Raw genomic sequence first — 26,663 nt, 5'->3', positions numbered from 1 at the left:
GAAGAAATATATTGCAAAAATTTTGGTATATAGTTCTATGAAATTTACCACATGCATAGATCTGTGTAACTATCACCTCAGTCACAACACAAATCAGTCCCAAAATCACCCCAATAAAACTGTTTGTGCTATCTCTTTGGAGTCATACTGTCCCTTAACCTCTTTAAAATACTGAAATGATCATGAAGATAGACTTACTATGTTGGTCAACTTTCCTGTGGCTGGGAAATACCTACTCCCAACTTAAGGCAAGAAAAGCTTAATTTGGCTCACAATTTCAGAGGTTTCAGTCAATGGAAGGTTAGCTCCGGCTCCAAGGCAGAAACATCATGGTGGAAAGGTAAGGTAGAAGAAAGATGCTAAACTCATGGCATCCAAGAAACAAAGAGGAAAGATCCAGAGATGAAAGGGACAAGAAACAGAGAGGAAGGACCCAGAGATGAAAGGGACAACCCCACCATGTCACACCCCCATGACCCAACAACACTACCCAGGCATCTCTCAAGCCAATCAAGTTGGCAAATTAAGATTAAACACCCCATTTACATGTCAGATTCAATGTTTGAAGTGTAAATCTTGCTTCCCTCATATAGCAAATCCTTATTTTATATTGCTTCAATATGTTTAACTTTCCTATACACAAAATAAAGCTCAGTTATCCCCAACAGCTCACCCATCTATGACTCCTCCCAGTTCCTCAATCTAGTTTCTGTAGGTATCTGCCTTGTACAACTACTTCCTCACAACTATCTGTGAGATATCTATACATAGCCTTCTTGTCTGGCTGGTCCCATCCCCCATAACGCACACAGAAGCCTACACAGCAGCATGCCATAGTGACCTTCTAGAATTCATACCTGGTTACTTTTAAACCCCCATTAGAACTCTCCATAAGAAACTTTCTCATATAACTCCCCAGTCCCCACCTACAGGTAAGCCCCCTCCTAGTGCTGACTAGCTTCCATGTTGCCTTTGAGCCATGTCTCATATCCCCAGGGGCTGTAACTAATGAAATCTTTACTTCCATCTTATGTCTTCTGATCACTGCAGGGGCATCCTTCAGTTTGAAAGAACATAACATCCTATTTCATGTTCCTTGTTAGCATCATATAGTGTTTCAATTTATGTCTGCAACACTCACTGCTGACTTCACCAGGAAGACTATTCTAGCTCTTTCTTTTTTTGGAATATAGTTAGTGCTCAAATATACTTGCTGAATAAACAAAGCAAGAGTTAGAGATTAAAGAGAAGAGAAGGACAAGTTAACTCATTCCATTAAGCAGAAAGGAACAGAACATTTCATTTTCTACCCCCCCAAACCCTCTACAACTCTCTACTCTATGGAAGTTTTAATTCCTAACTCTAGCATTAAAAGCTCTCCACAACTTTGAGGCAAATTACTTGTAATCAGTTATTTCCTACTACTCTCTTCTTACATCTAACAGAAATACACATGGCTCTGTTGTGACTACAAGCCACTCCTACTCCTTGTCATTGCCTTCTTCCCAACCTCTACTGTACTTTAGCGACCAGTCCCCCAGCCAGTGCTGATTAAACTGAATGTCTGATAAAACGGGGACAGATTTATATGCAGACTAAGACAATCAAATCCTGATTATTAAATAAGATTTTAGAAACTGAGTTAAAGGGTGGCAAGTGCTAGAAAAGATAGATAGAGTTCAGTTAGTTTTATTGGGCCTTTGCAAGTTAAAAACCATGCACTACTCAGGCAAAAGAGACAAGAAAGCATAACACCATCTTTCAAAGGCAGAGAATCAGTGTTCCCGGCACTACATAACCCAGCCACAGTTTACTTCCTATCTTCAAAACATTGAGTAGATGCCTATTTTATGACATTCCTTTAAGGTAGCTTATAAGGACTACAGTTCCTCAAAACTATATGAACTAATGGGCCAGGGATATAACTTAGTGGCATAAGTGCCCGCCTGGCAAGCGGAAGGTTGTAAGTTTAATTCGGTACCAAAACAACAACTATATGAACTATAAGATATTAGCCAAACTCTTTCTATCTCTGTGCTCTAGATAGCTTATACATACTCATTTCCTATTAAAGTACAAACTAAATTGTTCCCACAAACTTAGAACATCAAATTTAAACAATGTACAAGTTGTTTTTTCTAAAATAAAGCCTCAATATTCCGATTTAATTGTAGCATTGACACTCTGCAATAAATAAGTGGGTTCTGCTTTGCAGCTTGGCACCTAATCTCTAAAAGGTTTGCCATCACTGAACTAGAGCATTAAATAATAGATTTTTATGTCTCACAGTTCTGGAAGCTAGGAAGTCCAAGATCAAGATACCAGTAGACTTGGTGCCTGTTAAGCGGGCTCCCTTCTAGCAGCAGATGGCTGTCTTCTTACAGTATCTTCACAAGATGGTGGCAGCAAGAGCATAAAAAGCTCTCTGGCTCTTTCTACTAAGACACTAAATTCATTAGAGTCCTACCCTCTTGACCTTCCAAAGCTCATACCTCCAAATATCATAACATTTTAAGGTTAAAGTATTGAGGGGCTGGGGATTTAGCTCAGCGGCATAAGCGCCTGCCTTACAAGCAGGCAGTTGTGAGTTCGATCCCTGGTACTGATAAAAATGAAAAAGACCAAAAAAAAAAAAAAAGATTAAAGTTTTAACAAATGAACTCAGGGATAGTGGGATGGTGCAAACATTTATAGTCTATAGCAATGCATTTTGGCACAATAAAAACAAACAATCAAAAATTGAGTCTCTAAAATGGAACTTCTAATTATTAGTTTTTAAAACATGATTACTAATATAATTAACAGACTAAACTCATACATTTTTAGAAGTGCATCAAACCAAGAGCTGTGTCTACACTTTACATTTTTGTAAGATGAGGATTATTTCAAGGAGATTCACTTTTTTAAAAATTTTATTTAAGGAGAAAAGAAAAAAAAAGCAGAGAAAGGGTATAAGTTATACAGATTTACAGAAAAAAAATAGACAGTAGGGAATCACTAGTTAATGGATTACATATTGTCATCTTAGAAATAATTGTTCAAGTCACAAAATTAAAGCTTGTAAAGTGGACATTCCAACAATGATACTGCAAACAGTTCTGTTCAATGATCCAATAAAACTCTGTGATATCATTTTCTATCTTATACACTTAAATATACATGCAGTTATATAGTTTAGAGCACTTTCTTTTCCTCTCCTTTTGTACAATGACTATTACACATTTTGGGTTTCATTGCTCCCACGGTTCTTATTGCTTTTTTGGAAGAGAGTAAAACCAAGTGTGACATAACAGACCAGAATCGGTCAAGTCAAAAGGGTGGACATAATAGATAATGTAAAAACATAATACAAGGTGATCAACAATGGTTACCATAATGCCTCCCGCTATCTCTAGTAGAATTGCCTATATCATAAGGAGATTCACTTTTTGTTTCTGGCTGTTAGGTGTTAAATATATCAACAGAAAGCTAATTTCTACTGGTTTTGTTTTGTTTTGTTTGTACCAAGGATCAAACTCACGACTGCATGCTTGCAGCTGCACGCTTGAACTGATGGAGCTAAATCCCTGGCCTGGTTACATTTTTTAAAACAAAATACAAAATCAATTGTTTTTATCAAAAGCTATTTACTATATATGAGCTTTTTAAATTGTACTGTATCCGAAGATCCTTGTTCAGGCCCAGCCAGGGAACTTCCCTGCTTCCTTCTGCACTGGACCAGCTCAGCGGGTATTAAGCCAGCCTGTACCAACTTCCCCACTTCCTGCCATGCTTGGCAGACTCTGGGGTTCTGGGCCTGCCAGTGCCCTCACTTCCGGAGGCTGGGAGGCCTAGGGTGAGTGTCCCCGCACCATTCCCCAAGCCCAGGGAGTTTAAGATCCTCACTTGGGAACCAGCCAGGGAACTTCCTCGGCTTCCTGCTGCACTGGACCAGCTCAGCAGGGCTTGAGCCAGCATGCACCAACTTCCCCGCTTCCTGCCATGCTTGGCGGACTCTGGGAATTTGGGCCTGCTGGCACCTGAAATTCTGGAAACTGGGCAGCCTAGGTGAGTGTCCCTGCATTATTCTGAACCCAGAAGTTTGGGATCATTGCTCCCACCAGCCAAGGAACTTCACAGCTTCCTGCCACACTCAACCTGCCCTTGCAGGGCTTGGACCTTCCTGCTCCACCCCCAGTGACCCTCTCTCAATCCAGGGAACTGGGCAGGCAGAGTCCCAGGAGCTGAGGGCATAGAACAGGATTTCCAATAGGCCCTGGGGAAGCCTGGGAATAACACTTGAAAGACAGAAATGTAGGAAAATGACAAAACAAAAGACCAAAATACAATCTCCAACCTCCAGTCCATCCCAACAAACTTTAGGAGCTATATACATAGAAGAAAATATATAGCATACAGCTGAAATACCTGTAATAATAGCAATTGAAATAAAGAAGCAACTCTGGGAAGTTTTAAAGGAATTCAAACTAGAAATAATCTCCCAGGTAAAAGAAGAAATGATAAAAGAAATCAAAGAGATGCTGAATATATCTAAAGAAGACACAGTTAAAAAATTGGAGGAACTAAACAAATAGAATCCCTGGATGAACAATATAAAAAACAAACAGAATACATAAGACAGATGCAAAGAGACATACAGGAAATCAAAAATTCCACTAAAAGTTTTAAAAACCACCTCAATGAAAGTGAAGATAGAATTTCAGACCTCGAAGACAAGATTGCAGCTAGTGAATAGCAAAGGAAAGATCTTTTAAAAATAACAAGGAATCAGGAAATAACAACAAACAGCTGCAAGATGATGCAAAGAAAAACAACATACCATTTATAGGGATGAATGAAAAAGAAGGGGACAACATAAAGGATGTCAAGAGGATATTTAGAGAAGCAATAGCTGAAAATTTCCCAAACATGAGAATGGAAACTGACATCAGGATCAGTGAAGCATACAGAACTCCAAATAGCCATAAGCAAAATAAAACTACACCCAGACATATAATAATCACCATCCCAGAAATCCAACATAAGAATAGAATATTAAAAGCTGTCAGACAGAAAAGACAGATCACTTATAAAGGAAAGCCTATCAGAATCACAGCAGACTTCTCAACATAAACAATGAAGTCAAGAAGAACATGAAGTAAAGTATTTCAGATCCTAAAGGAAAATGATTTTCAACCTAGACTGATGTACCCTGAAAATTGTCCTTCAAAATGGATGGCGAAATAAGATACTTCCATGACAAAGAACAGCTGAAGAACTTCATGATCACCAAGCCAATCCTGCAAAGAATAGTGAAAGACAGTTTAGATACACTTAGGAAAAAACCACCAAGGAAAGCAGACAATTAAACAGAACGGGAAGATAAAGATGTAGCAGCAGAAAGATAATATGTCAACAATAAACCAACATATATAACAGTTATAATCATTAATGTAAATGGTCTCAATGCACCAATTAAAAGAAACAGACTGGCAGAATGGATCGAGAAACAATATGCTCTCTACAAGAAACCCATCTAACCCAAAAGGATACTCACAGGCTGAAAGTCAAAGGATGGAAAACAATACTTCATGCCACAGGAACCCCCCAAAAAGCAGGGGTAGCTATTCTGTTTGCAGACAATGTGAACTTCAAACCAAGAATGATCAGAAGAAATACAGAAGGTCATTACATACTGGTTAGGGGAAAACTTCAAGAGGAAGAGATAACAAGCTTAAACATATATGCATCAAATTCCAGAGCACCCAGTTATATAAAGTATTAATAAAAATGAAAAACCAAATTAGCAATAACACAATTATAACAGGAGACCTTAACACACCATTGACACCAACAGACAGATCAACCAGACAGAAAATCTGCAAACAAATAACAGAACTAAATCACACCTGTGAACAAATGGACTTGATAGACATATACAAAGTGTTTCATCAAACAACATCAGAATATACATTCTTCTCAGCAGCACATGGAACATTCTCTAAAACAGACCATATATTAGCCCACAGAACATATTTAAATAAATGCAAAAGAGCTGAAATTATCCCTTGCATGTTATCAGATCATAGCGCCATGAAATTAGAAATTAATGATAAAAGATACTGCAAAAATCCCACAAACACATGGAAACTGAACAACACACTCTTGAGTAATCAGTCGGTCACAGGGGAAATTAAAGAAGAAATTAAACAATACCTACAAGGAAACTTAAATACAAATTCAACTTGCCAGAATCTGTGGGATGCAATGAAAGCTGTCCTCAGGGGAAAATTTATTGCACTGAGTCTCAGATGAGGAAAACAGAACAAATACAAATAAACAACCTGATGCTACACCTCAAACATCTAGAAAAAGAAGAGCAGGTCAATCCCAAAGCCAAAAGGGAGGAAATTATAAAAATCAGAGCAGAAATTAATGCAATACAGACTAAGAAAACAATCCAAAGAATTAATGAATCAAAGAGTTCGTTCTTCAAAAGAATAAATAAAATTGATAAGCCCCTAGCCAACCTTATTTAAAAAAGGAAGAAACAACTCAGATTCATGCAATAAGGAATGAAAAGAGCGAAATCACTACAGATAATGTAGAAATACAGAAGATCATCAACACCTATTACAAAACCTCTACTCTCTCTTCTGTCTCCAATGGTCTAAACAGGTTGTATCTTATTGGATTTTATTATGTACGATAGTATAAGCAAAAACCTTTTAAAGACAAGGAGATTATACAGAAACCATTGTTCATTTTCTGTTAGTCGATTCTAAATACTCTACAATGTTGTCATTCTCTTAAATGGTTTTACATTGTTTTGATATACTTAATGCTACAGTATACGAAGTTGTACTCAAGGACTTCAAGGAAAGAGTCAATATGGTAACTACTTTTGGGTCGGAATTATCTGGTGGTGAAACACTATTCTGCTTAAATGGTTATGTTTTGATCTGCCTTGTTTCGCTGTTATGCCCTCTTCTTTTCTCAATCTCCACTCCATTATTTACTTTTTCATTTTTATCCGTTTAATTAAAGGGAAAAAAATAGCAGGATATAATATAGTAACCCACTTTGACTTTCTATTATCTCGATTTGAAGCCCTGTATTACTCTCACCATCTTGTTTTTGACTGAGGTTCCTCTATTCTGTTTTACTGGATAGTATCAGGTTCGAAAGTTTAGGCATCAGCTGAGAAGATAATGAGATTCATTATAATGCCCATTCTCGTTGACTTTTATCTACTTTTGAAGACCTACAATGTCTCCAATGTTTTGGTTTTGTCGGTTTTGTTCTTTACTGTTTTGTACAATTGTATTACAACTAATGATATAGGCAATTCTATTAGAGATAGCGGGAGGCATTATGGTAACCATTGTTGATCACCTTGTATTATGTTTTTATATTATCTATTATGTCGACCCTTTTGACTTGACCGATTCTGTTCTGTTATGTCACATTTGGTTTTACTCTCTTCCAAAAAAAGCAATAAGAACCATGGGAGCAATGAAACCCAAAATGTGTAATAGTCTTTGTACAAAAGAGAGGAAAAGAAAGTGCTCTAAACTATATAACTGCATGTATATTTAAGTGTATAAGATAGAAAATGATATCACAGAGTTTTATTGGATCATTGAACAGAACTGTTTGCAGTATCATTGTTGGAATGTCCACTCTACAAGCTTTAATTTTGTGACTTGAACAATTATTTCTAAGATGGCAATATGTAATCCATTAACTAGTGATTTCCTACTGCGCATTTTTTTCTTCTGTAAATCTGTATAACTTGTACCCCTTCACTGTTTTTTTTTCTTTTCTCCTTAAATAAAAAATTAAAAAAAAAACAAAAAACCTCTACTCTCAAAGGTTTGATAACACAGAAGAAATAAGACAGATTCCTAGAAACATATGAAGTACCAAAGCTAGGTCAAGAAGATGTAAAACTGCTGAATAACCCAATTAATATTAATGCAATTGAAAAAGTAATTTGTCCTTACCTACAAAAAGAGCCCATGCCCAGACGGATTCACTGCAGAATTCTACAAGAAGTACAAAGAAGACTTAATGCCAACACTCTTCTCAAACTCTTCAATGAAATTGAAAGGGAAGCAATCCTTCCTAAGTCATTCCTGGAAGCAAATATTACTCTAGTACCAAAACCTGAGAAAGACCCAACTAAAAAAGAGAACTACAAGCCAATCTCTCCAAGAACACAGATGCAAAAATCCTCAATAAAAAATCATCAAGAAGATTATACACCCTGACCAAGTGGGATTCATCCCAAGCATGCAAGGATGGTTCAACATACATAAATCAATGAAAGTAAGCCACCATATCAATAAAGTCAAAAGTAAAAATCCCATGATCATTTCTATAGATGCAGAAAAAGCTTTTGATAAGGTCCAACACTCATTCATGCTAAGACCCTTACAGAAATTGGAATAGATGGTCTTTACCTCAGTATAATAAAGGCCATTTATGACAAACCAATAGCCAGGATCAAAATAAATGGCCAAAAAAACTTTAAAATCAGGCACAAGACAAGGATGTCCCTTATCACCGCTCCTATTTAATACAGTACTGGAAATACTAGCCAGAGCAAGTAGACGAGAGAAATAAAAGGGGTAAAGACAAGGAAAGAAGAAGCTAAATTATCATTATTTGCAGATGACATGATACTCTGCATAGAAGACCCTCAAAACTCCATTGAGAGACTCCTAAATATAAGAAATAAATTCAGCAATGTAGCTGAATACAAAATCAATACTCAAAAATCAGTAGCATTCCTATACACTAACAACAAAATCACTGACAGAGAACTAACAGAAGCACACCCTTCACACTAGCAACCAAAAAAATGAAATATTTAGGAATTATTCTCACAAAAGAAGTGAAAGACCTATACAGGGAAAATTATAATACACTGAAAAAAGAAATTAAAGAGGATATCAGAAAGTGGAAATACATTCCTTTCTCATGGATAGGAAGAATAAATATTGTGAAAATGGCCATTTTCCTGAAACTGTTATACAGATTCAATGCAATCCCAATAAAAATACGATCAACATACCTCATAGATCTAGAGAAATCACTCATAAAATTCATCTGGAACGAGAAGAGACCTAGAATAGCAAAGACAGTTCTAAGTAGCAAAGGCAAGGCAGGAGGCATCACAATCCCTGACTTGATGTTATACTACAAAGCAACTGTAGTAAAATCAACATGGTACTGGAATAAAAATAGAGCTAAAGATCAATGGAATAGATTAGAAGATACAACCGCAACTACAAACACACTCAACCACCTTATCTTTGATAAAGGGGCCAAACATGTTCACTGGAAGGACAGTCTCTTTAATGAATGGTGTGGGAAAAACCGACTCTCCATATGCTGAAAACTGAAGCTAGACCCATGCCTATCACCATGTACTAAATTAAAATCTAAATGGATCAAAGATCTGATTATTAAAACAAACATTAAATCTATTGGAAGAAAAATTGGGTAAAAACTTTGAAGACATAGGGGTAGGTAGAAAATTCATGAACAGGAATCAAACCACACAGGAAATATTTCCCAGAATCAATAACTGGGACCACCTCTTATTAAAAAGTTTCTGCATGTCAAAAGCAATCTCCAGCATAATAAAAAGAAAACCCACAAACTGGGAAAAAATCTTAGTGAACTGTATCTCAGACAAAGGACTTCTATCTAAAACAGAAAGAATTTTAAAAAATCAGACCCCCAAAATTCAAAGATCCAATCCAAAAATGGGCATCTGAGATGAACACACAATTTTCAGATGAAGAAATACAAATGGCAAATAAATACATGAAAAAATGTTCATCATCATTGGTCATTAGAGAAATGCAAATTAAAACCACACTGAGATTTCATCTCACTCCTGAAAGAATGGCCAGGATCAAGAAAACCAACAACAACAAATGCTGGAGAGGCTGTGGGGAAAAAGGAACTCTCCTGCATTGTTGGTGGGAATGTAGATTGGTGCAACCATTGTGGAAGTCAGTCTGGAGATTTCTCAAAAAGCTGGGATTAGAAGTCCCATTTGTTCCAGCTATCCCACTTCTAGGCATATTCCCAGAAGAACTGAAAACATTGTACCACAGGGATATATGTGCACCCATGCTTATAGCAGCACAATTTGTAATAGCCAGATCTGGGAAACAACCTAAGTGTCCATCAACTGAGAAATCGATAAAAAAAGTTGTGGTATTTTTTATACAATGGAGTACTACTCAGCTATAAAGAATGATCACATTGAGATATTTATAAATAAATGGATGCCGCTTGAGACCATACTCATAAGCAAAATAAATCAAAATCACATGTATAAATACTGAATAGTTTCCCTAGTGTAAGAAATGGGAAGAATACACAAAAGTATGTGGTAATCATGATTTCCCCATTATATTGCTTTGAAGCCTTATAATGTTTGCATGCATTGATTGGAATGGTTTTATTGATTTTATTGTCTGTGATGGTATGAACAGTTATTTTGAAGAAAACAAGGCATTGTAATAGCTAGCGCTAATTTAATATCATCTTATTTTGAAGTCCCATCAAGCTTTTGTTCTTCTGTCTCTGTTGGTTTTATCATGTTGTATCTTACTGGATTTTATTATATATGATAGTATAAACAAAATTTTTATAGACAAGGAGATAATATAGAAACCATTGTTCGTTTTCTGTTAGCTGGTTCTAAATACCCTGTAATACTTTCATTCTCTTGAATGGTTTTACACTGTCTTGTTATATTTGATGCTATAGTATATGGAAGTTATACTCAAATATTTCAAGGAAACAGACACATAACTAGTCTTACGTCGGGTTATCTTGTGGTGAAACACTATGTAGCTTAAATTCTCCTGTTCTGACCTGTGTTATGTTGTTATGTCTTTTATCTTAATCTCTTCCTTTTTTTAATAAAAAAATAAAATAAATTAAAAAGAAGTTTTACTGTATCCAAAATGTTATTTAAAATTACCAAAAATATCAGAGATGGTAAACAAATGGCATTTAGTGTGGATTTATACTAAATAAACATGTACTTAATACATTTTAATACACAGCAATAACTTGTATATTTAATACATTTTAATAATAAAAGACATGGGTCCATTAAGAATGAATTCAAAAAGTATGCTATCAACAAAAAAAAACAGGGGCCAGGAATTTAGCTTAGTGGCTCGGTGGCTGCCTGGCAAGCATGAGGTTCTGAGTTTGATTCCTAGTAGCCCCTTCCCCAGAAAAAAGGAAAAAAGTATGGCAGATACAACAAAAAGCCAGACATCTAGTCCTACTGGAGTTGTGAGCAATCTGTTAGTCTAATTAGATAGACTATAGAAAATAGCAATAGCATTCAAGTAATAATTACAAGATTCAACACATAATCACTATCAGTAACAGACACATCATTAAGAATTTTACTTAAGGAGGCTAGGGATTAAGTTCAGCGGTCTAAGTGTCTACTTGGCAAACTCGAGGTCGTGAGTTCAATCACCAACACCAAAAAAAAAAAAAAAATTTTTACTTCAGAACCATATAGCTGTCACAAATACTTCACCACAGCCTCTATGCTAGTCCTTTAAATATGAACTATTTTGCAAATAAATAATTTGGAAGTTTTAGGCTTTACTCAAAATAATATAGTTAAATCTACTGAAGATCAAATTTAAAGGTGGCCAATCCCAAATCTCTGGCTTAATCCTTCCAAAGAGTACTAGTGGTGAACCTAAGTTATGTCTAATTATGCAACTCTCAACTTTTTACAATGTATATGTAATTATTTGCTTAGATATCTAGGATAATGCCTAGAATGCTTACTATACTTAAGCTTGGTTGGGTTCATAATGTGTTTCCACTATGACTCCCCTCCAACAAACCATTATTCAGTCCTATCTGACACTGACCCATCTAATTTTTTGGTGTGGTTTGTTTTGTTTTGAGACAAGGTCTTCCTGTATAGTTTAAGCTGCCTTGAACTCACTAGGTAGCCCAGGCTGGCCTCAATCCTCCAGCCTCAGACTCCCAAGAGCTAGGATTTCAGGCATGCATCACCACACCCTCCCCAACTGATATTTTTTTCTATACAAACATTTCCCAAAGATAGGAACCAAACACACTTTGAGAATGGTACCACTAAAGGACCAAATAGAGAGGCTGCCTGACTGGTGAAGTCCCAATACTTTGTTTTTATCATGTTCAATTCTCAAAAATGGCTGATAGCGACACTAGAACTGTTCAATCTATTTTGATTTTTGTTTTGTTTTCCTTTTGAGATAAGGAAGGTTGCCCTATGTAGTCCAGGTTGACCTTGAACTCACTGTGTTACCAAGACTGGCCACAAACTCATGGCAAACCTCCTGCCTCAGCCTCCTGAGTCCTGAGATTACAGGTGTGCACCATTACAGCTGTTTTAGTACAATCCACTTTTATGAAAAACATATAGACCAACAAGGTTGTTAACATACAATGTGAAGACTGGATCTTGCAAGAATTTGGCATTCTTAGAGTTTTCCCTGAAGCCGCTTCCTTTCTGATCCACAACAACAAAATATGTAGCCTAACAGTTATTTTGCCTCCCATCTCTCATGGAATTTCTTACAAAATATGGTCACCATAATTTTTCACAAGTATCCAGTTTCATATTATCTTGCTTTCCTCAAAACAAAAGTCAGCCTTCAAAGTTTACTGTTCTCTATATTCTCAATGACAGCAATGCAGTTTTGTATTCTCTTTCATAACACTAATCAGATAATAGCAGTAAGTACTGAATTTTACAATTTTATAGGACTCCCTGGGGTTCTGTTTGTTTGCAGTGGTAGAGACGGAACCTAAAGCCTCACACATGACAGCCCAGTGTTCCACTACTGAGCTACATTCCCAAACCTCCCTTACATTTTTTTTAAAAAGTTTTGTTAATCTACTTTGTTAGTGCCTACTATACATAATAGGGTTCATTAACATCTACTGAATGAATGGATACTACGAAAATTGCAAGCTAGCTAGTTGAGAACTGCGTGCGCATCACTGGGAGGGTTCAAGAACATAAAGCTCAGCAGAAGTTTTATATTTCAGATGTATGATCACATAAAAGAACTGACCTCTTTGTGGCTCTAAACAGTAAATCAGGGCCATGAAAATTAAAAAGAGATACGCTATACTTCAGCTTAAAGAATCTTGAACAACTTTACACTTTACAGGCTGCCTTGATAAACTAAACTTCGCATTAGTAAAACAATTCAAGCAAAGTATCTATCAGGTGCCTAAATCTGCTAAGAATGAAAAAACAGACACTTAGCTCTACAGTTATTGTTGGGGCTTTGCTTTATTGATAGTTTGTTCAGGTCTAACCCAGTAGCATATGCTGAACTGATAGCATGTATGACAGAATTTGTCTTCTTCAAGCAGCACAGGTGAAATCCTAATTCTAATCTGAGTAACTGTCATTTTTTAAAAATATATGGTGCATATTTCTATTAATGTACAATGAACCCAAAGGCTGTGTTTCAGTGATCTTAAACAGAAACAGTCTTATCTCTTCATTGAAGTAAGTGGTTAGCTATTATTTTACTCTACATAATGTTACAGTGGTTATTTTATGTGCAGCATAGTTCTAAGTCACTGTAATTGTATGCTGAGGGTTTTTTTTTTTCTTACTTTTTGGTGGTTTGGTTTGATTTTTGCAATACTGGGGATTGAATTCAGGACCTCTGCACTGAGCTACAATCTCTATCTTTTTTATTACTTTGAGACAGGTTCTTGCTAATCCCTAAATTGCTCAGGCTGGACTTGCAATCTTCTTGCCTCAACCACCCAGAATGCTAGGAATATAGATGTATGCCAACTCACCTGGCTTTGTTTTTTGGGATAAGGTCTTGCTCTGCTGCTCAGGCTGGCCATGAATGCTTGGGTTCAAGCAATTCTCCTGTCTCAGCCTTCTGAGTAACTGGAAATACAGGCACACACTACCATGACTGGGTACATGCTTAGTTTTGAAAATTAATTTCTATTCTAGTTTTTTATTGGGTTGATAGACTTTTTGAGACAAGCTTTCCCTATGTACCCCTGACTAGCCTCAAACTCATGAGGCTCCTGCCTCATCAATCTCCCAAGTACCTGTCATTAACAGCTATGTGCCACCACACAGGGGGAACTATCCTAGTATTCTTGATGTACAGTGTGCTTCTGGGGATATATCACAAAGGCAGACATTATCCTTAATTAATGTGCTAGCCCCAAATCATAACTGTCATAAAAAGTTATGGAATTAGTCTTTAGATAAATTTTAATGATCAAGGCCCAATTCATGATCACAACTCTGTTTTCCAAATAGCATTCAAAGAGTATCAATTTGTTTAAGTACTGATGGAGTAAAAAAGTCAGTGGGGGCAGGACATCAAAAGCAAAGTAAGTAAAAATAGCAATTTTATCACTCTTCAAAAATATAGAACACAGGCCGGAGATTTAGCTCAGCGGCATAAGCACCTGCCTGGCAAGCGCACAGTCATGAGTTCGTTCCCCAGTACCAAAAAAAAAAAAAAAAAAAAAAAAAAAAAACCCCACAGAACACAGAAACTATTCTGAGGGCATGTTTTACTTATTTGAAATTCAAATAACTGGGGGCTGGGGATTTAGTTCAGTGGTCTAAGCACCTGCCTGGTAAGCACAAGGTTGTGAGAGAGTTTGATCCCTGGTACCAAAAAAATAAAAAAATAAAATTCCAATTAACTTAGTTTAGGACTTAAATTTCCATAATGTATCTCTTTCTAGTGATTATCAATGTTTTCTCATGAATAAGAGAGATTTTGATTGCTAGATTTACCACAGTGCTTGTAGAGAAGCTATCCTTCCCTTTTATCCGTGGAACTCAAATAAGGAAACACTGTACAAGGACAATTTGCATTTACCTTATTTTGATACATGTACTTTTTTAATACCTTTAGAGCCTAAATTTTATATATATGCACGTATATGTATATACGTGTGTGTGTGTACTCTTTCATTTTAAAACATTTCAGTTGCATGAATGGCTTGTTGTTAGAAGAAGCAGTGAAGAATGGGGAAGAGGCAAAAGAATGGAAGATACCTTAAAGGAAATAAATGGCAAGAAATAGTTCAGTGGCACAAGCACCTGCCTGGCAAGCACCACTAAGGTCCTGAATTTGATCCCTGGTACAAAAAAAAAAAAAAAAAAAAGGCACTACAATAGGCAGAGTAGAAAGCTAGAGACAATCTGTAGTTATACTCACTCATAGGCCAAAGTACTAATTACAAACTGTGAGAGTCTAACATTTATTCTCACCAGAAATTTTTCTCTCTACAACCTCTTCAAAATCATTGTCTAATAGTTTCTCTCATTTTTAACCATATTTTCAAACCTTCCAATTTATCCTCCTCTCACTATACTTTAACATTTTCTACCAACAAAAAAATGTGGATGTTTCTCCTACTTGACAAAAAGATGATGAGAAACAAACTGATGAAAACCAAATCTGAAAATCTAAATAATGCCCTATGTATAATGGCTAGGTGTACAGTAAAGGAGTTGGGAAAATATGAAAAAACAGAACAGTTTTATTTTAAAACTACCACATTCAGTTCCAAATTTAAAATATTTTAACCTGATAGGGTTAGAGACAGGCAGAAAAATATTTGTTAACACACAAAGTACCCAACATAAAATTCAAATTAAAAAGGAACTGAGCAGTCAAATTCAAAGGTAAACTAAACACATTATTAAGTTCACTTTCACACTACTTAGCTTGGTTTCCCAATGTAAACTTCTCTTAATTGCAGGAAAGAGCCTGCTAAAAACCCAGACAATCACATGGGTTTCCATCACTTAGCCACAGAAATAAGTACAAGAAAGGCTGAAGCAGCACATTTTAGATGATAGTAAGCAGGACTTCTCAAAAGCACGGAAAAGAATTACAACTAGCGGTAGAAAGAATACAAATTACTATTTCCTGATAAGTTTTCAGAAAGGCCACTGTATTGAAAGGACTGGAGGAAAGATTTACAAGTTTTCACTAAACAGGCAAGAGTGGAGCCGGGATGTGTTGCTCAGCAGTAGGGCGCCTGACTAGTATGTGCAAGGTCCTGGGTTCAGTTTCCGGCATCAAAACAAAAAACTAAGCACGCATGGTGCACGCATCATGATGCTCTAAAGAGCATAAAATGAAAGTGAAAGACTCTTCCATTAATAAAAAGGAAGCTAAGATTTAATTAGGTCCATATAATTTCACAAACCAGTAAAGTTGACAAAGTAAGGTTATATTTTGGATTTCTTTCTCTAGTTCATACTTGTCAATTACACAGTATCTAAATATAGCCCACTTTTAAATTAATAAAGCATTGTGAGCTCTATGTGTTATATCTTCTGTTACTACTTAGGGAAATCTGCCTATCAATTAGACCAATATTTCCATGATTTCAGCTTACGAAACACCTGCATCAAATACAAGATGAAGGTGATATTAAATTTTCAATTCCTGGTAGACTCCACCTATAATCTACTGATTCAAAACTGGAGCCTCAAAGAATCTACATTTTTTTTAAATTCCTGGTTTGATGCTTGTAAACTGCCTGTGGTGAGTTGCTTTATTGCCAAAAATATTTAAAACCCTTAGGAAATGACACTCAGAGATGTCTTCCAGCTGTAGCTGGTTTTTGGTTTTGAGTCTGTTGCAACATCCTACCTCTTCAATTTATTGGGGAGAATCTACATTCTTAATAACTCTCCTTCCTTCCAAGTAATTTTAAAAACTGAAATTTAAGTAGTAGGGGCCATGCTACTACCAACCAGAATTGTTTGGGGACAACTCTTAACATAGCCAATACAGTTCCTAGGAAGTAAATGATCCCAAAATGGACTTGTTTAGAGTGAGAAGGGAGAAAGAAAAGAAGGGAAGAAAAAAAGAATCAAAGTAAAAAATGAAAACAAAGCTTTTATAAATAAAGTGGGAAAGGGGTCAAAGCAAGGAGAAGGGAATGGGGAAAAAAAAACAAAATATATACAGAGATACAAACTCCTTATGATGAATGTTGTTATTATGTATATGTAGAATGTACCAATAAAATGTTCGATTTTTTTTTAGTGAACTTGTTTGTAGGGTATGTAGCTCAGTAACTTGGAAGACTGAGGTAGAAGGATCTCAAGCTCAAGCCAACCTGGGCAACTTAGTGAGAACCTGCCCCAAAACTAAAAATTAAAGACTCAGGATATAGTTATGTGATAGAATAGGTTCAATCTCCAGTATGGGGGAGGGGAGAGTGAGAAAAAAACAGAAAGAGAGCCCTGCTTTCTACTTCTGAATATGTTGAAAGATGAGTAACAGATACTTTGCCTCAAATCTCCAAATGTTTCCATTCTTTGCCCCAAAACTTCCCACAACAGAATAAACATGAAATTTACAAGTAGGCCAAGTTAAATATTTCCTAAACTTCAACTAAAAACTTGGCTTTGCATGTCTATAAAAGTTCCTTAAAACAATAAAAGATACGAATATTTCAATCTTTCACCACATTCTTTCTTTTCAGTTCCTTCTCAGATTTGCTTTTTAGTCAAAGCTCCAGAATTCAGGAAATTTTACATCACCACATCTGAATTCAGTTTAACACCCACCCTATCCTATGTACAAAGATTTTGTGTTTTAAAATCTCCTACTACATAAAGTTGTATAGTTTTCTCGGTACAAAAAAATTCATTCCAGTCTTTCCTGTAAGTCAGTAGATTTCAGTGGTAGTATTGTAGAAGGGATTACAACTGTCTTGCTACAGTGTGAAAAATAACACTTGAGTCCTCACTGGGTCCTACAGTAACTACAAAGCACTTTTAGAATATTATCTCACTTAATCCTCATGATAATCCCATCAGGCAGGTACTATCGTCATTTTATGGATGCTTTGCTAAGGTTCACAGTGGTTCAGAATTACACAGCTAGTAGGTTAATTCAAACACAGTACAAGCAGTTTAATTCCAGAACCAGCAATTAAGTCATGAATTTTCTTAAAAGATCCACAAAATACAATTTAAAGTCATTTATTTTTTCAGAGAAATAGATCATTGAGAAACAAAGTTTAGCCTGAAAACAGAGATAGGAGGTAGTAATAGACATCTATCATTTGAATTTTCACACAGAGGAAAGGCTCAAGGATCTGAGGAAAGGTTACCTCTAAAGCTTCTGTCACAACAAAGACACAGGAAGGTACCCACAAAAAGCAAATTCCCAACAGGGAGTGAAATAGAATTCACCCTATCCAAAAAGAAAGTAAAGCTGGAGACAACAATTGAGACCCTCTAAAATGAGAACAAACCCATCCTAAGCAAATTCCTGTGTCTTTTATGTGACATTTACCCTAGTCATTGAAGTTGCTATCCGTCATGTGTCCCCTCATATCCACTCTAGAGATTGAACCCAAGGCCTTATACTAGGAGAACAACCTACCACTGAACTACATCTCTAACTATTTCATTTCATTTTTGAGGCAGACCTCATTAAGTTGCCCAGACTGGCCTCAAAGTTGCAATTGTCCTGCCTCAGCCTCCTGAGCAGCTGAAATGATAGTCATGCACCACTGTACCCAACAATTAGCCTTAATTGAATATACCTCTCTATAAGCGACAAAATGCCATAAAATGGTCCCCTTTTCACTTACAACAAACTTTAAAATACATTTGTCTTTTTTTTTTTTTTTTGACCAGTTAAGGGAAAAAGTAGAAATCGAAAGAGGTGAGAAGCAGAAAGGTTTATCCTTTGTGCTAGGTGGACGACAAAAGTCATGAAGTGAACTAACGCAGTGACTAACTCCAGTCTGATACTAGCTATCTTCTCTAAGTAGTGAGTTTCCTCACCTAAAATTTGACATGTGAGTAGGAGCTATACCTAAGTACAACAATCAATTCCAACACATGGCAACCCTATAGGGAACCCTCACTCAGCGCTTCAGAGCTGTGAATGACAACTGTACAGAGGAAGAAAACAAAAACCTTTTGAGTTGCTAGGACAAGGGTAACTTCAGATTACGTTGCTTAAAGATGGAGGGTTTGCTCAGAAATTATATTCCCTAGAGAAAGAGGAGTCAATAAAAGTTGCCCACTGAGCCAGGCATGGTGGCACATGTCTGTAATTCCAGCACTCAGGAGGCTGAGGCAAGAGTATGGACACAAGGTCAAGGGCAGCCTGAGCTATATAGTGAGTTCAAAGCCAATCTGAACTACACAGGGAAACACTATCTCAAAATAAATAAGTCACCATTTTTGCCTAAAGTGCTCAGAATCTAAAGTTTTAGCTAAATACTAAGAGAAAAATCATGCCTCTGACTATGCTCTTTTCTAAGAATGTCATGTAAAGAAATCGATCATTTCTATCGGCTTAGTATTTAGCACTCAAGAAATTAGCTTTATAGCACCTAAATATTTTGTCTTCACATCCAATGCTCTGGTAAATATAAATATTGTGGCCCTATGAAAATCATCTAGCTATACGAATGAAAGTTCTATTAATCTAGAAGTAAAGAACACTTAACAGTTTGATGAAAATTTCTACCTACTGCTAATAAGATGAAAGAGGATAAATTTGTCTTGGTATTTCCCGTAAACTGTAATGCAGCTGTTTTTCCAATTTAATCCACACTACCCTGCACTGCATCTCCAGGTCAGAAATCATTACCCAAATACAACTATTCTCAATGCTTGACACAAAGCAAACACACAAGATATACTGGTTGAATGAGTGATCTTCAAGCTCTTGCTAGGTCTAAAAGTGTTTGACATCTGAACTCAAAATATGACTAACTTGGAATAACCAATAAACACCCAAATACCACAAAGTGTCATAAATTCATAAATCAACTCTCTTTGAGACCTTTGAGAATATCACCACTGCAAGCTTTAAATGTATTTTTGCAACTACAGGCATAAATAAAGATCCAAATATTATATATGTTGTCCTATAACATAAAATTAAATTTCTCACTTGATTTAAGTATAGTTTGTTTGTAAATTTATACAAGCAGAAAGAATAAGGAATAAGGAAGTGTGATTTTGTATCTACAAATATATACACTAATTGTATAACCTTCTGAAAACCTCAATAGCAGAATTTGTTTTCACTTGTAGGTACAGAGTCAATATCCTTGAAACGGGAATAAAAACAGAGGAAAAAGAACTTTTAAAAGAAAAAAATTTTTAAATTGAGAACACTTTTCTGGAAATTTTTTAAAAGCCATGTAAAAATATAACTCAAAAGAAGTTGTTTTTTCAGTAATGTGCATTAAGATAAATATTTTCCAACTATTTCTCTGTCCCTATTAAACCAACAAAACCCCATTTTGAAATCTGCAATGTCTAGCACAATTTAATTTGAAAAACATCAATTTTAATTTGTCAAATCAGAAATAAAACATGACAAAATTAAAAATTGGTCGTTAAAGGATGGGTATGTAGCTCTATGGCAGTGCCCTTACCTACCAGGATTAAGGCACTGGGTTCAAGTTCCAGTTTGGGGATTGAAAAGGTGGTAGAAAAAAAAAAGAGAGAGACTGATTTGGCATAAGCAGGAAAGTGAGGGATTTCCTACATAAAAAGGGCGACAGTAATTTGGCTTAAAAGACTAGATGTAGCCAGGGATATAGACGGTGCCTGCCTGATGAACGAACGGTCTTGAGTTAGATTCCTAGTACAAAAACAAAAAAACCAAACCAAAACAAAAAACCACTGGATCTAACTGGGAGCGCGCGGTGGCGCACGCCTGTAATCCTTGCACTCCGCAGGCTGAAGCAGGAGGACGTCTGTGAATTCGAGGCTAGCGCGTATACACAGTGTTTCAGACCACTGATACAAATAATTAAAACACCATAAAATACTTCTATTTCAGTAATTTGCACTTACTTGAGTGGATTTAGACTCCACATAAATAAACAGCTTTGCAAGATGAGTTTCCTTTTTCTTTAATAACCACTCCCGTACGCATATACCGCCTTCACCCCATCCAAACCCTTAAAAGTTCAAAAAAGAATACGAGCCGCGGTTATCAGCTTCTCCAAAAGCAGCAGCAGCAGATAGGCCACCGGCAGGTTAACCGGACCAAAATGCACAGAAACCAGAAGTGTACAACCAACCGGGCGACATAAAGATGTGCTCCCGGTAGTGCTCGCAAGGATTCCCACAGAAACAATGCGGTCCCAGTTCCTCATCCCTAGAGATAAATCACAGACAGACGTCCCGAAGCGCTTGGGGCCACACGGAAGCCGCCTTCCTTCCCAGCCGCGCGCGCCAGCTCCCAGGCCAGCTCCGACCCGACCCGACCCGACCCGACCCGACCCCCGCGCAGTCTGCGCAGTACCTGGCGAGGAAGTCGGCTAAGCCGCCGCTCCGCCGAGCCCAGGCCGAGGTACCCCCAGGCTCCTGCTCCGCAGTGGGCGAGGACGCCGGCAGCCCTGCCGAGGTCAGGTGGTCGCCTGCGCTCTGGCGGCGGCACACCTCGAATGTGTTCCGTGAGTTTGAGCAAACGTCCGGGCAACCGTGGACCACCTCCGCGCCTCCACTAGTTCTCTGGATCAAGGGGGAGGCTGGGGGCGCGCCCTCCTCAGAACCCGAGGCAGCACCGCCTGGGCCCTCGGGCTTTCTGGCGTCCACGTTCGCGAGGCAGCAGCTCCGCAGCGGGTCCTCCAAGGGCGCGGCCCAGTCCTCCGCGGTGCCCGCGTCGTCCGCACCCTCTTCTCCAGGCCCTTGGAGGCGCAAGCGGCTGTACGGGCAGGGACGGCGGCCGCACAACTGAGGGTCATCGGCGCGAGCCAGCCCGCTAGCCTCTTCCAGCTCACCACGGTCCTGGCGCGGCAGAAAGCCCAAATCCCCGTTGGTCATGCCTCCGTGTCGCGGCGAGCGGGCACCCGCCACCTCTGAGCCTCGGAGCTTGGAGCCCGGGCCCGGCGGGCGGGCGTTCCAGTGCGGGGTGACCGAGGATGATGGGGCGCCGGCCTGGCCGGCAGGCAGGACACAATAACAGAGCCCCGGCTCCAACCGGCTCCCGGCCGCGGCGAGGTAACGCTCAAGGAGCTGCGGAGGCTGCCTCTCCTCCTCCTCGTCCTCCTCCTCCTCTTCTTCCTCTTCCTCAGCCCCTGGCGGCTCTACAGCTCCGACGCCTCCGCTGAAGCCGCCCGTGGCCCGGCTCATCTTCCTGTCCTGGCCCACTGGCTCGAGCACCGGCACCGGGAGCAACTTGACGTTTCTTCCCGAGCAGGGTCCGGCATCCTCCGGACCCACCATCTGAGGCCAGTTGGCCCGGCAGCCAGAGAAGGCGACGGAGGACTCCGCGCCGCACGCTCTCCCAGGGAACAGCCGCGGGCACAGGGTCCGCGGCCACCGCCGCTTCAGCCTTACCAGACCCACCCCTCCCACCCGCGGAGACAGACGCTGGAGAGGGCGAGCACACGCCTGCTTCGCGCACGCGCAAAAGCCAATCCCGGCACACCAAAAGCCGGCGATTCCTGGAACCATAGAGACGTCAGCTAGAGAGCCCCTGGTGGCCAATCTGGGATCCGCGGTCTGATGGAGGCTGGTTGGCCGCACGGTGTGGGTGACAGCTCTAAGAGAATCCCAGGCATTGCTCGCTTAACAAAAGCTCACTTGGACCCATCATTTAGGCGAGTAAAATACAGTGTTAGCGTGGGTAAGCCCTTCCAGCTCTAACTGATCACCAGTCAGCTTTATGGTCGGCAGTACGGAAGCCCATTGCCACTGTCCTCGATTTCATCCCCTTCTTGGACACCCTCCTGTCTCCATTCTACACTGCCAAAGTTAACTTTCTTATCTAGCATCGCTTGCAACACATTGTATCTGTTATAACCAGAGAGAGGAGAGAGAGTGGGAGTACATTCAAGTAAAGGACTATTAATACCCTGTAGTAAGGAGATGGCCATTGAGTGAAATGAAATGTATTTAAAATAGAAATCAGGTCCACCTACTTGGGACCCCCTTCTGTGTCTCTTAGAAGCTTTCTTTCTCTCAATAAATACTTGGTACTCTGAATCTCAAAAAAGAAATCACAAGACATAACCAATCAGACAAGTGAGGAGAGAGCAGGGTCAATAATTACTACAAAGTTATGAGAATGGAAGTGATGCGATTTGAAGAAATGGGAAACTGGGCTGGGAAAAAAAGATGGATCAATAGCAAAAGTACAACTGGCATTGACTGGCAATACTATATACTTGAAGATATAAAATGTGTGAGGATTGAGGTTTGGAAATCAAGTTAAGTAGTCATCTGCATTTTTAAAAAAACCCAGATGAATCATGAGTGACATCACTGCAGTAGAATAAGGCTAGGAATAGGACAGAGACCAAAGGTATTATTATTTCAGAAGACACAAAGAAATTATTACAAAAGATTTAAGAGGCAGCAACTGTGAATAAGATTAAGAAGCAAATATGTTCTAGCTCTATGTCAATGAAAGGAAGGACAAATAGAAGAAGAAACAATATTGTCAACCTTTTAAAATTTTTATGCAAAAACATACAAAGAGTGAATATAACCTGTATGTTGAAATAATGAAACGAAATATTGATAAAATTGATATCTGGGTACTTACCATATGGTTTAAGAAACATCAAGTAATTGAAGGCACTAAGAGGTCCAAGTGGCAAGGGTATTTATTGTCAAGTTCTTCAGAAAAAATAAAGTAGTTCCAGGACATATTGAAAAAGTTAATATAGGAAGAGAGATTAAAAAAAAATACTTATCAGTTCAGCTGGGCTTGATGGAGCACACCTGTGATGTCAGTGCTTGGGAGGCAGGAGGCAGAGGCAGGAGGATTGCCATGAGTAGGAGGCTGGTTGGGGTAAGTAATGAGTTCAAAGACAGCCTGAACTACATATACACAGCAAGACCCTGTCTCAAAAAAGAAAACAAAATTTATGAATCATATTTGTTAAAGGTGTAGTACCCTCAAAATATAAAGTAGAACTCTCTTTCATTGCTGATAGAAGCATAAAATGGTACAGCTGTTGTAAAAAACTTTGATAGTTATTAAATAAGTTAAAAGCAGAATTACTATGTGACCCAAAAATTCTACTAATAGGTATATATCTAAAAAAAATTGAGGTCAAAATTGGTGTTGCATTCCTGTAATCCCAGTATTTTGGGAGACTAAGGCAGGAAGATCATTGTGAGTTCAAGGCCATATTGAAATACATAGTGAAATTCTGTCTCGATAAACAAAAAAAATGGAAAACAAGCACAAAAAACCCCACTTTACATGAATGTTCATAGCAGCTCTGTCCGTAATAACCAAAAAGTGAAAACAACCCAAATATCCATCAACAGAGGACTGGATAAACAAAAGTGATATATCTGTATAGTGGAATCTTAGTCATAAAAGGAATGAAGTGCTGATACTCCAACATGGACGAATTTCAAAAGCATTATGCTAAGTGAAAGAACTCAGACACAAACATATTGTATAATTTATTTATTTATTTTTGGAACTGAGGTATGGATCAACAGCTTTCACCCTGAGCTACATCACAGCCATTTTTGTTTTTTATTTTGAGGCAGGATTTTGATAAGTTGCTCAATTGCCCAGGCTGGGCTTGAATTTTCCATCCTGCCTCACCTTCCTGGGGGTGGTACGATTATAGGCATGCACTACCACACCCAGTTTGCATAGTTTATTTATATGAAATATTCGGAATAGGTAAATCCATGTAGACAGAAAACAGACTAGTGATTATCAATCAGTAGGAAAAGGGGAAATTAGAGACTACCCAATGTATAGGATTTTCTTTTGGGGTGAATATAAGGTGAACATGAAAATATTTTAGAAGTAATGGAGAGGTTACATAATATTGTTTTGTTCATATTGGAAATAAAGAGAAGAATAGCTCCTAAAATTCCAGGAGGAAGTCCAAATGGGGTGGCCTTGCATGACATTATGAATGTACAAAATGTCATCAAAATATAAACTTTAAAATGATTAATTTTTAAATGATTAATTATATATTATGCAAATTTCATCTCAATTTTTTAAAAATTTTACTTACTATAGGTGGTATCTGGACATAGGGATAATTATGTGAAGGTAAAGGTGAGAGTAACTGAGGGAGTTTAATCTTCCATCTTGGCAACTTTTGTCTTCTTTGCCTAAAGAATGTGTCCTGTAATTTTTTCCTGCATTTAAACCTTTCCTAACTTGTTAGCTTATACCTTTATAACTACTACTATATTGCTTCTATGAAGTCATACTATTGTTAAGCTCCAGTTTCTCTAAATGGTTTCTTTCACCTCCTTCTTCTCCCATGGTCCTCCTCTCCCTCTCCCCAGCAGCAAAGATTTTATGAATCAAGACAGCTCATACGACCTTACCATTTTCTCAATGCAGAGTTCAAAACATTTGTCTTAAATTTTTAAGTTTTTAGTACATGTTGACAGTACATAATGATTACCTTCATTGTGGGGAATGTATATAACACATCTCAATCTTTTTCCTCATTGCCTTCCATCCCCCACCCTTGGCTTTGTAGCCACAGAAGCATCATGACAATTTTGTGTAAAATGAGCATACTGAAGGGTGTACAAAACCTATATGTGTTCTTTAGAAGTGCTTCTATTGATAAATTTTTAATTTTAATTCTGTGAATTTTATAAAACAATGAGTACTTAATAGGAAAAAATCAAAAATTAAAGTTTTGAATTTTTATTAACTATTGAGTGTAAATTTTAAAAAGTATCAAAGGGACAGAGATTTAGTTTAGTGGCATAAGCATTTGCCTGGCAAGTGCAAGGTCATGAGTTGGATCCCTGGTACAAAAAAAAAAAAAAAAGCATCAAATTTTTCAACATCCACTGTTTTTTGGTGTAAGAAGTCTAACAAATAAAAGCAAATAAATTCCCACATTTGTTTGTTTTTCTCCTTTTGTGACAGGGTTTCACTATGCAGTCTAGGCTTGCTTTGAACGCAGTTTGTAGCCCAAGCTGGCCTCAAACTACAGTGATGTTCCTGCCCCAGCCTCTCAAGTGATGGGATTACAGGCATGTGCTACCTCATCAGGTCAATAAATTCCTATATAATCTACAATGAAAATACTAATAGAACTAACTCTACAACAAAAATAATCTTTGCTTCCACCTCACCCCAGAAGAAATGGCTAGTAACAAAAAATCAACCAATCACAAATGCTGAGGGGCTGAGGGGAAAAAGGAATACTTCTCCACTGTTGGTGGGAATGCAGACTGGTGCAACCACCGTGGAAATCAGTGTGGCGATTCCTCAGAAAACTACGATTGGAGGTCCCATTCAACCTAGCAATTCCCCCTTCTGGGCACTTTCCCAAAAGAATTTAAAGCATCATACCACAGTGATATATGTGCACCCATATTTATAGCAGCACAGTTTATAATAGCCAGATCTTGGAGACAACCTAAATGCCTATCAACTGAGGGATCGATAAAAAGATGTGGTATTTTTAAATAATGGAGTACTACTCAGCCATAAAGAATGGATAAACGGGACACTTTTATAGGTAACTGGATACACCTTGAGAACATACTCATTAGTGAAATAATAAGACACATATGTGTAAACATTATATTGTTTCATTAGTGTGAGAAACTGAATGGAAAAACATATATACGTGTATGTACATGTATAAAAATT

General features: G+C 38.0%; 1 protein-coding gene across 2 annotated transcripts in view; it reads right to left on the bottom strand.

Moving 5' to 3' along the window:
* The window catches only part of Tbc1d12 (TBC1 domain family member 12), an 89,531-nt gene extending 67,109 nt beyond the window's left edge, over positions 1-22,422 (bottom strand). Inside the window, exon 1 of one of the 2 annotated variants that reach the window (XM_013143975.3) lies at positions 21,354-22,422. In XM_013143975.3, coding sequence (XP_012999429.2) covers positions 21,354-22,276 — 923 coding nt within the window. In that variant the 5' untranslated portion in view covers positions 22,277-22,422. The remainder of the gene's footprint in view (positions 1-21,353) is intronic. The other variant, XM_003462412.5, reaches the window with a different exon arrangement.
* Between the last annotated feature and the right edge of the window lie 4,241 nt (positions 22,423-26,663).

The sequence above is a fragment of the Cavia porcellus genome, unplaced genomic scaffold (assembly GCF_034190915.1).
Source record: "Cavia porcellus strain 051 isolate PalLab524CR breed Dunkin Hartley unplaced genomic scaffold, mCavPor4.1 scaffold_28, whole genome shotgun sequence".
In the NCBI taxonomy this organism is placed as follows: domain Eukaryota; kingdom Metazoa; phylum Chordata; class Mammalia; order Rodentia; family Caviidae; genus Cavia; species Cavia porcellus.
Note: the sequence above shows the minus strand (reverse complement) of the source record. Positions and strands in the feature narration are given on the sequence as shown.